The sequence below is a fragment of the Urocampus carinirostris genome, chromosome 3 (assembly GCF_059441175.1).
Source record: "Urocampus carinirostris isolate Australia breed hairy pipefish chromosome 3, RoL_Ucar_1.0, whole genome shotgun sequence".
NCBI classification, from domain to species: Eukaryota; Metazoa; Chordata; class Actinopteri; order Syngnathiformes; family Syngnathidae; genus Urocampus; species Urocampus carinirostris.
The window spans coordinates 12075891-12094358 of record NC_142351.1 but is presented as its reverse complement, the minus strand read 5'-3'; the positions used below and the strand labels follow the sequence as shown (position 1 = coordinate 12094358).

Here is an 18468-nt window from a genome sequence, read left to right as displayed (position 1 = left end):
TGACCAAATATTAGGTAAAATTATGCACAAATTGACTTATAAGAAGGGGGAATAGAACAAAAAAGAAAAAAATACCAAAATGAAAAAGTAGTGAAAAGCTGAGAAAAAAGAAACAAAAGGAAGAGAAAAAAAAGAAGGATTTTTTTTTATAAAAAAGGCAGAAAAAAAGAAAATAAAGAAATGTAGGAAAAAAGTAAATAGAGAACAAAAAGAAAAAAGTACCCGCTCGGAAAAAATAAACACAATGAGATTATTTTTAAAGGAATAAAAAAAGTGAAAAAAAAAAACCACCGAAAAAAGAATAAAAAGTTTGTGTTGCATTCAAATAATTTCCAATTACTGTATATCAAGTGAATCTTGTTGACAAAATTGTACTTCCACTAAAAAATGTGATTAAGTACAGTTCTGTATCTTACAAGCGACTAAATAAGCACCCAAAAATGTTAATATTATGTGACAAAATATATCAGGAAATGAAAAGAAATGGATATCTTGTGAAAGAATTGTAAGAACAATGACGTTTGTAGGCCGTACAACCTTTGCAATAGTACATGAGTCAATTCATTCAAAAGAGAAAAATAATTTTGCATTGCCGGAAACTCAGCAAAATGTAACTTGATGTCAAGTTTTGGACATGTTTGATAATGAATTATCTTGCCACACTTGGGATTATGGTGGCTCACTGTTGTTTCAAGCGTTGCTCACCGACTTTGTGTGAACGCTCAGACCCATGGAAAATTAGAGGGAATATTGCCTATGATGTCACAGTCTTCGGCCCGATAGGAAAGATATAACCAATAATTGGTAACCCTCTGCCACACTAAAATAATCAATTAGGCGAAACTATTTGTTAGAAAGATTCAAAGCATTTATGATATTTGTCCTACTCGTGGGCATTTGTTAATGTCGATTGATTTCATATTGACTGCTGCGCTGGTTGATTGAGATTGACTGCTGCTGATGGAGTCCGTAAACGAGTGTCTTACTCCCGGCACAATGATTTAATTTTCTTAGACATTTCCACGCTGATTCTGCCAAAATCGCGATATAACTCCGTAAGGACAGTCATCCATTCATGCGTGTCACTAATTAGATGATGAGGGATTTGGCTACCACAATCATTGAATTTCTTCACTTTGACATTTAGAGCACTTGACAGAAATTGTGATACTTTGTTTTAATCAAACAGTCAGATTCCCTTGGTTTGCACCAGTCCTGCTCAGTGCCGGCTGATACGAACCGCGGGCCTTGTATTTAAAGCTGCTGTGTTTAAAATGTAGGAAAAAAGTAGCAGCTTGTACTCCGGAGTTTACGGTATTTGACCACTAAATGTCGATTTACGGTGTAGTGAAACTGAAAACAGGTGCTTAAAAGCACAAGGAAGAATACAAACTACCGATACTCAAAGTGACCAAAACCCACTATTTTACAGGGTTTTTTAAATTTTTGTGTACCCCTAGCAGCAAGATGACGGACAATAATGTCAGCTCTCCTTAGGTGGTGCTAACATTATTTAAAATAAATGATATTTTTGAGTATGCGATTATTTAAAAAAACTATATGTTTATAGTTGATTTGTTTTTGCTTATTCCTAAATTAAAATTAGTTTTTTTGAATGAATGAAGTTCTAACCGATAGGAGGCACTAAATAATACACTCCTTCCCTTTTTCAAGATATTGTGAGAACTGATACAAGAACAATACAGTAGTTTATCCTTCACAGTCTTGCTGCTTCACAGATTTTCATCATTCGTTGTGTTCTGCATTCTGATTTCATATTCAGTCAGTCACCTATTTAGGTATTCGTAAAAATAAATACAGTAAATTAATATTTACAGGTACAGTACACAGTACTCTTATCTCCTAAATTATGGTTGGGATAGTAATTTGGCTTTAATGTATAACACGATATTTAAATGCATAATAGTTGTAAAAGATGTTTCTACTTCAGGGATTTGACCTATCACAGGTTCTTTTTGGAACGTCAACCTGGCGATAAACAAGGTTTCACTGTATCTAGTATCAGTATAACCCATTCATTATAAAAACAATTTGAAATGTTTGTGTGAGGTCCCAGTATGTAGACACCCACCAGAGGGCTTAAGGGGACAAACTACCAGATTTGGCGCACCCCTGGCTTATTAAAACTGCCACATTTAAGGACAGCACGGACAGATCCCCAGCGTCAGATCATTTGACATTTATGCCCATCAGCTTAGTAAGACTTTGTATTTATCCTAGCCTTGAAGTTTTGGCCTGTGTGTCTGCGTTTGGATGTTCTCTGCCAAACACAAGTTTGTGAAATTGGTTAATATAATAAATCATATGAAGGGTCTGAGTTTTGAAGACACTCACAAGCATAACAGAGGAACAAAGTGAAAGGAATTTCCGCTATGATTTGAGTGTACAGTAAATGAACAAATCGAAGAGTGTTGCGGCACTCCTTGTTGTTTCCGTGACAGTACATTTCATGTAAATTTCCGTGTTTGGTTATGAAAGTTATGAAAATGGCTGACATTCATTTTCTGCAACGATTATCTCGATTAGATGCCAGCCGATTGATGGTTGACACAATTAGGGACAGACCATCATTCATTCACACTTGATTTCTAAGTGAATCCTTGTACGGTTGTAGACACAGCTGTAATTGAAGGCCTTAGGGTGGACCACAGTACAGTATCACTAGTTCTGCCCAACCTCATTTTAGTTTGAAGTAAAAAAGAAAACACAACAAAAAGCTGTATGTTGAAGTTTGCCATACCTGAATCCTCAGCATAAGATGTCGATTGGCGTTTTCGAGCTTCCTCTGGCAGTTCTCCAGCTCTTTGGCCCTTTGTTGCTCACGTTGCAGCTTCCTGATGTAGTCCACGGAGGCTTTGAGGATGGTGCCCTTGTTCCAGCGCATATCCCTAAGAAATAAGCAACAGCCTCAGATTAGCTATCTTTCGCAGTATAATGAAACGATACAACTGCAGTGTTGTCAGAATGTCCGAGACTTTGACGCAGTAGCATTGTAGTAACAGCTGTGAGGGACAAAATGGGAAATGTTGCGGTTGCAGTGGCCTCTTTTTGTCCACTCTGTTACCTCAGCTTATCAGTAAAACAGTCTTTGTTAGGTTTTACAATCTGAACAAAAACAAGCATAGTTTTACAAGGAAAAAAAGCCTATTTAGTGCCAGTTGAGTGCTAGGTGTGGGTTTGAGTGTGTGTGTCGTTGGGTTTTTGTGTGTTGCAGCTCTGGGTTGGGAAAACTAACATGGTGGTCGATTACGTCAAATATATAGTTTAGTACAATAATCCCCTCCTTTGTCGCGAGGGTTATGTTCCAAAAATAACCAGGGATACGGGAAATCCACGAATTACAACCCTTTTTTTTTATTTCACATTTAAATACTGTTATACACAGAAACTGAAGAACAAGCCCCTTTTTACAAGCCCAAACATTCGTTTGCCAAATAAATTTAACGTATACTGAACCGACAAAAATATATGGATTTATTTTTGACAAATGCTTACCATATTACAGACTGTTTAGGTGATGAAAATCTGTGAAGAAGCGGGACAGTGAAAGGAGAACTTTGTTATAGTGAGGGATTACTGTATTTGATAGTATTATACAGAAGGATCGTAACAATGCTAAAATGACGAACTTGGTATTAATGCCTAGCTTAGTACTCAATAGCATTTTTTGATTATTTGAGGATTTTAGAGCATTATGTTGAGTTTCAAAAGGAATACTAACATGAAAACTGAATGTCAGATAAATTACCACTAAAGTAGAGGGGGAGAGGGGACTGGGGATCCTCTCCTCTCTATCTCTACTCCTTGAGAGACAGCAAGGCAAAGAAAGGGGGGAGGGGGAACCGAAAGCTCTCGCAAACCCGAGTTATCGGGTCACGAAATGTGAGAGGATGTGAAAGTAAAGAGACTGAGTGGAAGAAAGAAGAGATCGAAAGGGTGATGACTTAAAGGAAGGTTGATGTGTTAGCCTTGAGTGAAACAAAGATAAATTCATTAATCAAATGTGAATATTTCAAAGAATGTAAGTATAACAACAAAGAACTTTTATTTATTCCTTATTACACCTTTAAATCAGACTTAAGATGACAGTAATTCTGTAAATCAAAGTATTAATTCAGTACAATTGGAATACAGTCGAATAAAAGACCAAGTACTGGCTGTCTTTGTGTAATTAGAACAGTATTTCCCCACCAATCTTGTCCATCAAAAATGTTAAACACTTAATTCCCGGGACCATTTTAATGTGTTTCTAAAACTTTCTTAAAACTTAAAAAGCCCCAGTGTGTAGTATTTGACCACTAGAAGCATTTTATCGTTTAATATGAACGACAACCAGTGCCAAGCGCACAGCATAGCAGCAAGATGCTAGACCAACATGGCGGCGACCTCTACGTAGGGATTCCACTATGTAAGAAAAACACATTTCTCAACCTATTATTTTTTAAATAAAAATTAAGATTGGTATAATGGTTGATGTATTTCTGCCCTAGTATTAAAATCAATGTTTTTTACTGAATAAGAGTTTTTTTGTACCACTAGGGGGCACTAAATATTACACACTGTCCCTTTACACTATTATTTACAATATTATATTCCCTAAATTAACACTACAATGATTTAATACGAGGTAATCCATTTTAATTAATAATTTTGCTGTTAGTTAGAATTTTAAGGTATTTGTAACCTGTGCTTTTCTAAAAAATAAATAAAACAATACTCAATAAGCACAAATGTGCTGCCAGTGGTACAAGAAAGTCTAACTGCTTTTTTTCAGTTTTTTCTTTTGTAAAATGGGAAAATTCTAAAAAGTATTATTCCTGAAATAAAAAAATAAAAAAAACACAAAAATGTTTAGACCATGGCTAACCCAAATGCCCAAACAAGTTGAGCACCTCGGCATCCAAGTTGGTCATGCTTTCGTCCCTCCAGAAGAAACAGGACACAAGAAAGCGAACATGTCACTCGGGTCAGGGTGACACAACACACTCTTCTGTTCAACAGCAGGGCCCGACAGCTTTCACTGGTTTACCGCTGCCGCATCATATGGGTGCCCTTCCCATCCCGTAGAACGTGGCCAAACATCTCAATATCCTCTCACAACACCTCTGCACTCATTCCTATCACCAACAAGAGGTCTAGCTTCCATTATATTTAGACCTCTTTCTTGCAGAGCACTCATAACACTATACATCCACGTCAATCCCGGCCATCTCTACTCCCTAAGAGACAGCAATCGTAGCGACCATATTTGTGATATTTAGGGCGCACTGGGTTATATGACACACGTTCAAATTTCTGGCCAATTTAGGGTTTTTAGGTGCACCTTATAGTCTGGAAAATATGGTACAGTGGAACCTCGGTTTTCGAACGCCTCTCAGTTCGAACAAATTGGAGTCCGACCAAAAATTTCGAGAAATTCTTGCTTCGCTGTTCGGTCAGAAAATCGGAGTTCGAACGCCGGTAATGCGTGAGTGCGTACGCTAGGGTGCGATGCTGAGTGGCGTACGGGTGTTTTAGCCCCTTATTATGCCTCCGAAGAAAGTCAGTGCAAGCAGCAAAGTTGCTACAGGTGAAAAACGAAAAGTAGTGCGTACAACTATTGCATTGAAGAAAGAAATAATAGCCAAATATGAAGGAGGTGTGCGAGCGCCTTCTGCTGACCACCACAAAGGTAAGAAATCCTATTCATAAGATTACGATAATGAGAACGTACGATAAGCCTGGGTTAGCTTTAAGTTTACGTTAAACATTCAGGGTGTTGGAACGGAGCCCAACATTGAGGGTGTTGGAACCGAGCCCCCTTTCCAATGAACCGCTCACCACTTGTTGTGGAGACCCGGGTGCTAAATGACTTGTAAACGATCGGATTTTTTCATTTTTACACGTTCATGTTAGCGTAATCTTTCGTACGGAAGATTACGATAACGCGAACGTACGATTAGCCTCGGTTAGCTTTATGTTTACGTTAAACATTCAAGGTAAACATTCAGGGTGTTGGAACGGATTAAAACGATTTACATTATTTTTAATGGGAAAAATGATTTCGGTGATCGAACAAATCGGTTTTCGAACAGGGTTCTAGAAGGAATTATGGTCGAGAACCGAGGTTCCACTGTATTCAAGTGAATAACTTGTTTGACAAGAGGCTGCATTTTCACGAATGTGTGCCTGGAGGCCTGAGGAAAAACGAAAAAACTTACGGGTCATTGGACTTTGGAATTAAAGTTCCCAGCTCCTTAATTCGATCATTTATGTTAAACCGTCTTCTTCTCTCGACTACAGGAAAGAAAGACGATGGCAATGAATAACATAATCAAACAATGTTTGATTAATTTGCCTCACGTGGGAGCAGTACTTACTCAAGTTATGGTTGTCCTTCTTCTGTCTCTCCTTGGCTAGAGCCCTGACCTCAGCTGTGGGGTTAACAAAAAGAGATCAGCGCACATCCGCGACCAAGGTTTAATGTCACACGTACCGACTGGAAAGCCTTCAGGCCTCTGATAGTTGTCGAATTTGCCGCATGACCCGGACTTGTCCAACATGTGCATCACGGCCGGAGATTGTGACGCTGATATTATGTGCGGCACACGATTTACAAAAGAAGCAGAAACACGAAAAGCGTCATTACAAACAATTCGTTTCATTGATTCCAATGACAATCTGCCATCTTTCATTGTGAAGAATGACTATTCGGCATGGACATATGACAAAACTTTGCAGAATTTTCATGGTCAACTGTTCAGAATAATCACCCGAGTATTCCGTTTTGATATTGGGTAGGTTGGCAGGGCAGGAGTTGCTGATGGGCGGGCCTTGCTGAGGCATACCTTGATTTCCATACATGTCCATGAGGTTGGCAGGCACTGGGATCTGATAAGTACAAGAAGGTGAGTGGGAAGCTTAGTTCCGACAAGACTTCAAAAGCAAGATTGTCAAACATATGGCCCGCAGACCGGATACAGCCCATTGCATGATTTGATTCAAATTTATTTATAAGAAACGAGTTACGGACGCTCCTTTACTTCCGAACATTTGAGTAAAGAACAACAGTACATAGGAAAAAAATTTCGTAATGTCGAAAAATATCCGTACATTGCTGTAAGTTAGATTTAGTATTGTGCAAATTTTCCGAGTACAGGATAATACTGTAGTGCTTTGTTCCGCCGCAACAGAGAGCTCACCCAGCATCCACCGCCTTCCTTTTCCTGTCACAGTCCCAGTTTGTGAGTAAACATACTGTACTGTATCTAAAACGCGTTAAGAACATTGATATTTCTATTGTTTAATATCACGCTTATCCATTAAATATGTTTGGTGTAAAGTGTAAAGAAGAGGCGAGCTGTTTCATTTGAAATAAAAGTGGAATAAGAAAGCTTGATGGGGTTGAGCAAATGGATTAGATCGCTTTTTTTTCGTCCACTTATTACCACGGAGGAGGAAGTTGCCTAACTTTTGAAGCGCATCCCCCAAAAGTAAGTTAAATTCAACTTTATTTATCTTTATAGAGCATATTATTTTATGAAATGTTTATTTTTTTAGTACAGAACAATACGGGTTACCCATACCAGGCTTGAACATACTTAAATAAACCCTAAACAAATATTCCATACAAAATATAGCACTGAAGCAACTTACGAACAAATTCAACTTACGAACAAATTCAACTTACGAACTATCGTCCGGAACGTATCCCGTTCATATGTAGGGGAGCGTCTGTACTAGGTTATTTCTAGCAAAAGTGATGATTATTTTTAATTAATGCAAACTAAATTATGGCAGCAACTAGCAATTTTTTTAATAATCGATTAATCAGTTGATTATTTTATCAATGAATACGATTTTTACAAACACAATTTTAATGTCCTCCTCCTCATTCAAATATTAAAGTTTTATACAGATACAAATATAGTGCACAAAAGAGCCAAATTTTCTGTAGTTTAAAACAATAAAATATTGTGTCAAATAGCTTTAAAGTGGGGTCCGTAGTTTGAGGTGTCTTTAAAAAGTTTAAAATTAAGTATTTCTCTATTAAGTATGTGTTAACACTTCCCAACTGAGTTCAAATAGCCATTATATGTTTTTCAATAACGCCTACCTGCTTTTACCATACTAAAACCCTTAGTTTTCCCGACAAAGGGGATATTACGCTGGAGGAAATGAGGCGGGGGGCTATAGGGGGGATGAAACACATTTCACGCACATGTTCGAGGTTTACTTTCATTCTAGGATAAAATGGTGAAAATAAGAAAAGGGCTGTTTAAACACAATCAAAATACCAACCCATATTCGAGCTCTTCTAAGAATTTCACATACTTGCAAGTGCAACAAAAGGACCTTGACAGAGGCTGCAATCAAGAGTTCAGCCAAGAAATGGCATCGGGAAGTACAATAATTTAAAGTCACGGACACCATCTTTATCAATAAACCAAAAAACATACAAATCTATGTTATGCCTTACAAATATGTAAGATACTTTTTTTTTTATAAAAATGGATCTCTGCCGGAACAAAGTTCTAATACAAGTTTGTCGTCAGATCAAATGGAGGACATCGCACAGCAAAATGTGTTCTTGAGTCTCCCTCTGCTGGATCAAAGTGAAACAACAAGCATCGTTCGTCGACGTCAACACAAAATTTAATGTACTCTTGTATGCATTGAAGTAAGTCAAGTCAATTCACATTTTTTTGTATAGCCCTTAATCACAAAATGCCTCAAAGCACTGAGCAGGCCACAATGACACCATGAAAATGCTGTGTGGCACATAAATTGTGCTACACAACAAATTGATGATGAAATTCAACGCTGCTAATAATCTATTTTAATTGATATTATTGATTTGTTGTTGCAGCGCTAAACTGAACGCTCTTTCCGGCTGCTAAAGGGCAGTGTTGAGTTTCTATAGCGTCATGAGTTGGTTTAGGTGTAAACTGCTTTCATTTAAATGTTAAAATGAACCAGTTAACACATTTGATGCCAAACATGAGCATCTTTTTTCCTCATTGTGATTATAATATGTAGGGAAGTTTGTGATAAAACATAATACTAAAAAACTAAAGCTAATAATTCGGAGTTGACATTCTTTTATTGACCCGGCCTGCATCCGAAAAGAAGGTCTGGATCCGACCCCGGGCCAAGCTAAGTCTGACATCCGTGCTCAAAAGTCTTGTGAAGCATGTACCGTGTTGGCCATTTGAAGTCCGGGGTCCATCAGCCCGAGGATATCGTCGCTGTAACTGGACTCGAGGCTGATAATGTCGTCGATGACATCATCCATCTATAGCGAAAAAAGGATGTTGTTAAGCACAAACTCATATGGAAACAACTGTTTAGAAATGGCCGTTAATTTGGAAGGGACGGGAACAAGCGCGGGAACCTCTTTCTCGCAGTTGGAGTTCAGGGTCAGTAAGGCCATAGGGCTGTTGGGGGCGCTGTTGCCCGGCCCTGGCGGCATGCCCCCGTGGTCAGAGGACTGGTTGGGGCAGGGCAAGCTCAGTACCTGTGAGCCGAGCTTTCCCAGGTATTGCTTGACCTGCTGCTGCTGGGAGCGCTGGATGTGGTACTTGGTCGGGTTCTCCAGATGAGTCTGCACCTGTTGGGGATCGACACAACACCATAGACAACAGTTTAGATGCAATACTCACCTGAAATAAGGTGGCTGGACAAGAAAAAGGACATATGTGGATAAGTTCCTAGAAAGTTGTTTTATGTATCGGCACACCCATCCTTTTTTAAGTGTTCTTTTTTTCTTGTCTTCATTTATTACATTGAATAGTAAATGGTTTAACTCAATAGAGTGTTAGATGCTTGGGGCAACATCAGTTTAGTGTACAAAGCAATTTGGTTAACACTTAGCATAATACAGACGCTGCCCTACTTACGACCATTCGACTTACGTAAAACGGTCGATACGAACATTTTTTGGGGGATGTCGAAAAATATCCGGACATTGCTGTAAGTTAGATTTGTATTGTGTGCACATTTTCCAAGTACAGGACATTACTGTAGTGCTTCTTTCTGACACTACCGGCGTGTGGCGCTGTGAGAGGTCACCCAACATCTACCCTGAAAAAGAAATGCGTTTTCTACTTCCTAGTTTGTGTGTAAACATACTACGTGTACTGTATCTCTCTCGCGCTAAGAACTTTGACGTTGTTATTGTTTAATATCTCGTGCATCCATTCGATATGGTTGGTATAAAGTTTAAACAAGAGGCGAGCTGTTTCTTTTGAAATGAAAATGGAATAAAAAAGCTTGATGCGGTTGAAAAAATGGCGGGAACGCTTTTTTTCGGCCACTTTTTACTACGGAGGAGGAACTCTTGAAGCGCATCTTCTGAAAGTAAGTTAAACTTAACCTGATTTTTATAGAGCTTAATATTTTATGAAATGTTTATTTTTTAGTACAAAACAATAAAGTTTACTTATACAAGCCTTAAACAAACTTGTATGAACCTTAAACATACAAAATATAGCACTGAAGCAACTTACGAACAAATTCAACTTACGAAGAATCTTTCGTAAGTAGGGCAGTGTCTCTAATAACAGTAACCGTTTATGCAAGAAATATAAAAACACACGTAGTAAAATAAATTAAGGTTACATTTGTTTTTTGTTTATTATTCATTTGTTATTTTTATGGGTGGGGTGCTATGCTTTGGTTACGATTCAATTGTATCGCGATACTAAGGTGATGATTTGATTTATATCATGATTCTCAGTCATTGCGATTCCACAACTATTCCGATTTGATTTAACTGTTCATTGTGATTTGATTTGCTTTCCTTAAAAACAAGCAACTTAAATCATACACTTCTGGGACAATAAACCATGAATGATGTTCAAATTATGCACATCAGTCAGTCCGGAAGCTGACATTTATTTCAACTGAGACAATGAGAACATAACATGTACACTGTGCAACAGGCTGACTGCCACACAATGTCATGTCACTGAAACACAAATGTGGTCCTTTAATTATCCTGTTTACCGTTAACACTGTGAGGTGATAAGATAAAATAGGGCCTCTAAAAGAAACAGCACAAGATTATCAAATTAAAATCCTTTAAATTAAAAAAAAAAAAATTAAACCCTGTGCTGCAGGTAAACATTGCTGTCCGAGGTGATGCTTTAAGGTATTTAGGTATTTGGGATTTAAAATGTATGGCCGCTGGCCTTAGTTCTCGTTGCTCGCTTTCTTCCTCCATTCTCCACTTCCGTTTGTCAAAAAATATATTCCAGGGAGAAAAGTTGATTTTAAAAATCTCCAAATTCCAAATCATGATATATACATGAATTGATATTTTATCTCACCCCCTCGTTATTTTGATTTATTCATTTTACAACCATCCATCCATTATCTGCACCGCTTATCCTCAGTAGGGTCGCGGGGGTGCTGGAGCCCATCCCAGCTATCCTCGAACTGATTGCCGGCCAGTCGCAGGGCACACAGGGACAGACAATTTGCTCGCTCAATCACACCTAGGGACAATTTGGACCGGTCAATTAACCTATCATGCATGTTTTTGGAATGTGAGAGGAAACTGGGGTGAACGGAGGAAACCCACGCAAGCACAGGGAGAACATGCAAACTCCACACAGGAGATTCCATCTCATGACCTCAGAGCTGTGCCGCACAAATGCTAACCGCTGCCCCGCCGTGCTGCCTTCATTTGACATTTATATATGTATCATTAAAACACAAAAACAAAACATGTTCCGTTTTAATTTAGTTACAATATTTTTGAATGATGAATATTGAATTTCATGAAAATCATTAATAATTAAGAATTTAAGATAAAAGTATTGTACATGAAATAATACAATCAGCAAGAAATAATCATTGCAATTCATCACCACCATTCAATAATCAATTATTTGAATTACATTTAATAATTATGTAAAGTTTTGTATAATAGGATATGTATAATGATAAAAAATAATGATAATCATAATACTACTACTACTAGTACTTATAATCATGACAAAGATAATAATTGCCATGGTAACAATAGTGATACTAATATTCTATATCAAATATTTGATACCTCCAAAGAAGATCACAGAATGCCAGTTTGTTATTTTGACCTTTATTGTGCACTGTTGTTTGTTGTTTCGACTATTAGGCACTGTTTATATCATTGTGGGCCAGTCATGTTGCTGGTCTTTGATATTCAAACCCTTTAGGGCTGATCTGCTTTTGTAACCTACAAGATTAAATAGAAAAAAAAGGAATAAAGGGAAGTCTTTTAGAACCGATTGGAATTTATTATCTGGTGTTTGGTCTCTGTACCCAGTCATAACTGAAAATTGTAAATCCATTGATGTCTTCTCTTTTTATTTATCTATAAATCATTTTGAACTTCAAACGTATCATATCTTAAGAATAATAGTAATAATGTGGCTCAACCCCGAGTCCTTCCCCGATGATACATTGCATCGTGGATTGCAACCAAAAGCTTGTAAGCATAGGTGAGGTCTGGAATGTAAATATGCTGACCGGGATTGCAAAGTTTTAATGAGATATTGGAGATAGCAATGAGATTGGCAACTAACAGCACAGAAGGCCCTCTTCTGAAATTCTGGCTGCATGCAAGTGACTTTTATAAAACGAGACAAGTTTGAAAATCAGGGCTTTGCAAGCAAGGGTAGTTGAAAGCACTCTGAAGGGAACTTGAAATATGGAAAAGGAAAAAAAGGAGCATCAATGGAAGATTACAGCACATAAGAATATTGCAGATCCTTCGTGTTGCAATGGTGAGGGCATACTTGAGTGAAATCACCTTTCCCAGGTGCAAATCAATGCAAACAGGTTAAGAAACAATATGTTGATGTCCTGCACCAGTAGAACCCAGCAACAACTACTTGGGAAATAAGTGCCAAAAGCTCTGCCCCTAATTATAACCCAAGTCTAGCAATTTGTTCCTGGAAAAGGTGTCCATTCATTCTAAGCAATTTACTCTTTTTTTATTATCAGCCTTTATTTGCCTCATATGTCATGGGGCTTCAAAAGTTTAACTCATGAAACAGACTCTGACCTATGTGATTTCAAAATCTTCCAAGTAGGGTAAACCGGGTGAAGCAGTGAGGGAAGTATTTATCTCAATGTATTACGACATTGCTCTGAAATAATTACTGATACCAAAGTGTTCCTAATTGAGTGTAGCAAACTAGTGTAGTGAGGTTACAGTGTTTTTCTTTATTTCAATGCATTAGTGCTGGCAGGAAGTTGGTCAGGTAAGTAACCACGAAAAGGCCAAGAAACTATATCCAAAAAGTCATTTTAACCAGAAAGCAAAGGATGCGAAGTCAAGGCAAATGCTTGTTAATGTACATTATGTGCAGGGCATGAACAAAACAGAACTGATCAGTTCAGCGTGCTATGTAGACTGATGTTAGCACCAATGCTAATGCAAACCAACAAACTAATGGTGATCCAAGTGATAATTGTTATTATTACAAACTAGTATGGAACGGTGTTTTTAAAAATCAACTAAATATGGATATTTTGGCAAAAGAGTGCTGAGGAGCTGGCGGTAACTTGTCCCGCTATATGCCCCCTTCCACACATTCACAAGCAAAATATGTTTTAATATATTCAAGAGCACACAGTTTTGTTAAATTTAACACTCATCAAAGTCACCGAAGACACTGGACATATAAACAACCAAATACTGTCAATAAAGATTAAAACAAACATACCTCATAAGGCTGATATCCAAGCATCTCAAGCATTATGCACACCGATTTACAACGTCCGGTCCAAGAACCACAATCTTCAATTTTAGAACTTAACTAAGATCTACACTACGACATACACTCACTGTTTTATTTCTCAGTACTGAGACGGTTGCGGTGGAAGCCAGTGCCGGTCTGTTTTTAAATGCTGAGGGGAGGAAAAATCCTTCATTAGTTATGCGCGTTAGAGAATGCTGGCGGACACAATGAGCCTTTTCAAATTTACTTGTTTCATGTAAAAACTGAAGTTATGCCTTTATGGCGTATCACTTGATGTGAGGATGCTGCAGTCACAGTGAGCCCCTTTGTTTGGTGAGGGCCACCTCTTTCGCTGGAAGCTGCCTCAGGCTTTTACTTGGCCTCATCCAGTTGTTTAACCCTGTGGAGACGTGGCAAGCCAGGACACTGTTTGTCCACTTCATCCTCAATGCCCATTTTCTACTATTTTGCATCTGTAATAACTAAATCATTTAGTTAGGGATCTTTTTGTACACCCAACTATCATTTGAGATTTATTTCGCCTAGAGTGGACCATGTTTCGAGTACAGACCCAATACCGCCTAGTCATATTTTTTGCAAGGTGCTGAATACTTAATACACGATGCTAGAAAAATCAATTAACTGTTTCTCATCAATTGATTTCCTTCTACTTGAACCTTAATTAGGACTTGTGCTTCAACGACTGTCACAAGGGTACAGCGGGGCTCCTCTTCATGCTGGGCTACAGTATAATTGTCGCGGTGCTCATGTGAGATGCGTTAAAACGCGTCCCGCAGGTAGTTCTCACCTTGGGCAGCAAATTGCCATTACAGGGTTATAAAAATGACAACACTAAGAGGATGGACGAGGGAGGGTGAGGGGAGGTCCTGAGATATTTACAGCTTATCAGAGGAACTTAACCCTCAAGTTGTCCTCATTTTAAAGACAGTTTTTGTACTTTCTTATGCAGCTTACAAGGAAATGTGAATAAAAAATATATTTCTACTGTTATGATCAATCTGGGAATACTCATAAAACTTAAATGAAAATATCATACAGGGAATATTTCTGGGTTTTTAATAAAAGTTACGGGTTATTTTGACCCAAGGACAATAGTAAAGTTCAATGATCTTTGTGGAAACAAATAGGATTAACTCCCCAGTAAAATCAACTAAATGGAATTTTGCTAACTTTAATAACTTTATTTATATATCTGGTACACTAAAATCAGACAGCAAATCTCTCAAAAAGGAAGAGGCTAGGAGTCATGTTGCATGGCCAAACATATTCCAACATTCAATCGGCTAAATATTGTTTGTTGAGGACTAATCAAGATTACCATATTGTAGATGGCACCTACATTTACATGCACACATACAAACAACACATTGATTATGAAATCAATCCAAATATAAATTCAAATTGTGTTCCACATGTAGCTGATAAGTTTTTAAAGTCAGACTACAATAGTTAAGAGCAATAGTTTCTTAGTTTACTGCATATCTCAAGTATTTTATAAATGCTAAGTCATCTCAAAAACTGCTGTGAACATTGACAAATGTCACATCAAACAGAGTGACTCAGTCAAAAATTTAGGTGTCATATTTGACCCTGATCTATCCTTTGAAACGCATGTAAAGAAAATTACTAGAACCGCTTTCTTCCATCTTTGTAACATTGCTAAAATTCGTTCTATACTGTCTCAGTCGGATGCGGAAATTATAATTCATGCGTTTGTTACCTCCCGTCTCGATTACTGTAATGCACTACTCTCTGGTCTCCCGATTTTGGCTAACCTGCATTGGCTCCCAGTTAGCCTTAGATGTGATTTCAAGGTTCTCTTAGTATTATACAAAATCATACATGGACTTGCTCCCTCTTATCTTTCAGATCTGATTTCCCCCTATGTCCCGGTCCGAAGCCTACGTTCTGAAAGTGCCGGTCTTCTGGTGATCCCAAGAGCAAAGAAGTGTTCTGCTGGTTCGAGAGCATTCTCCATCCGGGCACCGGTGCTGTGGAATGTTCTTCCCCCTGAGATCCGATCTGCAACCTCAGTGGAAATGTTTAAATCTAAGCTTAAAACTCACTTCTACTCTATAGCATATGAATAACCTACTCTTCTCGTCGACTCCAGAGCAGGGGAATGTATAATAATATTCTGAAAAATAGTCTGTGTAATATAGTGTAATAATCTGTGAAGCCCTTTGAGACTCTTCGTGATTTAGGGCTAAACAAATAAAAATGACTTGACTTGACTTGTATAAAATACATTTCAATGTACTATATTAAAAGACTTGTATGTATTATTTTCAGGATGTAATGTAATGCAATGTAACTTTGTGAGTGTAGTAAATAAGTATGCAACAACCAAGGTTGTAAGGAATGGTAGGACATGAAAGCAATTCCCACAGATGAACAGGGGATTTTGAAGTTGGTAAAGATACATTATTTGCTGTTTAATGAGAGCTACAAACATTTCTGGCAACAATTAATACAACTTCAAAAGGTAAATTCAAATTTAAAGTGTAATTTATTCTCCAAAGAAAAAAGAATTGGGACAAGTCTTGCTAAGTTTTAGGTTCCTTCTTCGGACTATCAAATAAAATGGACAGCAATGCCTAGTGTATTATTTTGACATAGTCTCTTGCAAAAAAAAAATACTGTCGGGTGGCTTGACTTCGTCATGCTAAATGAACTGCAATAGGCTGCGCATCCAAAGGCACAATGGTGCGAATATTTCAGCGCAGCGATAGCCCGCTATGTTCACCTCGACTTGTTGGCACCATGGAAATCAGCTCTTTGACCATTGCACTACATAGTAGTCGTAGTACCCTTACGATACCAAACTGTATTACGATACCAATATGTATGTAACATCCTACATGCCGACATTTCTTGTGTAAATATTGTGTAAATCATAACTATAACGTTATCCTCCTTGTTTTATAACCTTATCTGCTCTTTTTCTTTATCTTCATGGCTTTTTTTACCTCACTGTGAATATGTGAAACTGGAGTCTCATGCCCAATTTCGTTGTCACGATATGTTAACCCATTTTGTAACAATGACAATAAAGGTATATTCTATTCTATCTATTCTATTCTAAAACAACGCACCTGACTCAATATAGAAATGAATCAAATCGTTTCAATATGTCAATGAAATTTGTAACAAGGGATCAAATTAGACAAAAACTACTCATCAACTTTGAAATGAACCTATGCAACCTAATATACTCTGTAAGGGTATTAGTTTAATTTCAAGAGGAAATGGAACTCAATACATAGCTTATCATTCAAACTGAGCTGTAAATATGTAAATGTAAATCTATTACAAAACACTAGCCTGCCCTGAATTTAAACCGGTTGTATTCAGTTTCAAAGAAATTTTAGGATTGCTTCATTTGACCCAAAAGCCACTATTTCGATCGTAAATTTTGTCAAAATTTTAGTTTTTCAACACTTTAAAACCAGTTATTCAGGCAAACTAGCTTTCCTCATACTTCTGAGTCTTGCCTGAACCAACTGCTTACAACTGCATTTTGCTCTTCTTCACACATCAGTTGGGCAGTTACAAACAAGTAAACAAAAAATGCATAAATAGTCCATTCAGTAGGCCAAATTTCACATTCATGTTCTGGTTTCAAAGTCATTAAATCCCTCGTTCCAAAGTGCCATAAAATTAGGAGAAAATTATTGTTCGTAAATAGGGTTGGGTAGGGTTACTTTAACTGGATTACTTTTAATTACTTTTGGATTACTCCAATACCAAATATGCTAATAAAAGACAAAAGAAACTAAATATGAATAAAATTATGACTCACAACACGTGGTAAGCTTTCTCTCCTGGCTTTGATCTCTGGCAAAACTAACATAAAATGCGACAGACACAAAATGAAAACGAATCCAAACAGCTTGCCAACATCATTTTTGCCGTTCCTTGTATTCCGTTACTCCCCAAGCCTGCACAAAATTTAGTGATTTTATTCATATTTAGTTTCTTTTGTCTTTTATTAGCATATTCGGTATTGGAGTAATCCAAAAGTAATTGAAAGTAATCAAGTTAAAGTAACCCTACCCAACCCTGTCCGCAAGAGACATAAAAAGAAAAGTGTGGTTCAATTTTTGAATTTGTTTGTAATGTAGGGAGGGGTATGGTGTTGATTCTTGACCAGCGTGGCGTGTAATATGCCTTGAAATAAATGATCACCTAAATCTGTCAATTTTGATGTTGTCTATTTACCCTTTGATTGACTACAGACAAGACCAAAGTACCTTTTACCAAAAAACAGCCTGACAAGGCCCAAGTTTTCTGATATGCCACCCAAAACAAATTAGATAGATAGATAGATAGATAGATAGATAGATAGATAGATAGATAGATAGATAGATAGATAGATAGATAGATAGATAGATAGATAGATAGATAGATAGATAGATAGATAGATAGATAGATAGATAGATAGATAGATAGATAGATAGATAGATAGATAGATAGATAGATAGATAGATAGATAGATACTTTATTCATCCCCGCAGGGAAATTCACAAAAAATCCAATTCTGTGGAGATGCCGGGTACTTAACTAAGTCGATTAATTGACTTTTATATTACTATTAGCATGAAAGATAACACTCAAATGTGTGTAGCTAAACTGAGGTCACTAATAAAAAAGAGACAGTTTTGTCGTTTGTTGATTTCAAAGAAACGTACATCACCAACAGATGAACTTTTAT

General features: G+C 37.4%; 1 protein-coding gene across 3 annotated transcripts in view; it reads right to left on the bottom strand.

Annotated features, from left to right (window-relative positions):
- The window catches only part of mitfb (melanocyte inducing transcription factor b), a 62918-nt gene that overhangs the window by 3742 nt on the left and 40708 nt on the right, over positions 1–18468 (bottom strand). For 2 of the 3 annotated variants that reach the window (XM_088330717.1, XM_088330720.1), the window contains exons 3-9: positions 9395–9610; positions 9200–9295; positions 6774–6891; positions 6497–6589; positions 6381–6434; positions 6222–6297; positions 2762–2909 (exon numbers count right to left, since the gene is read on the bottom strand). In XM_088330717.1, the coding sequence (XP_088186843.1) occupies positions 2762–2909; positions 6222–6297; positions 6381–6434; positions 6497–6589; positions 6774–6891; positions 9200–9295; positions 9395–9610 (801 nt within the window). The remainder of the gene's footprint in view (positions 1–2761; positions 2910–6221; positions 6298–6380; positions 6435–6496; positions 6590–6773; positions 6892–9199; positions 9296–9394; positions 9611–18468) is intronic. The other variant, XM_088330719.1, reaches the window with a different exon arrangement.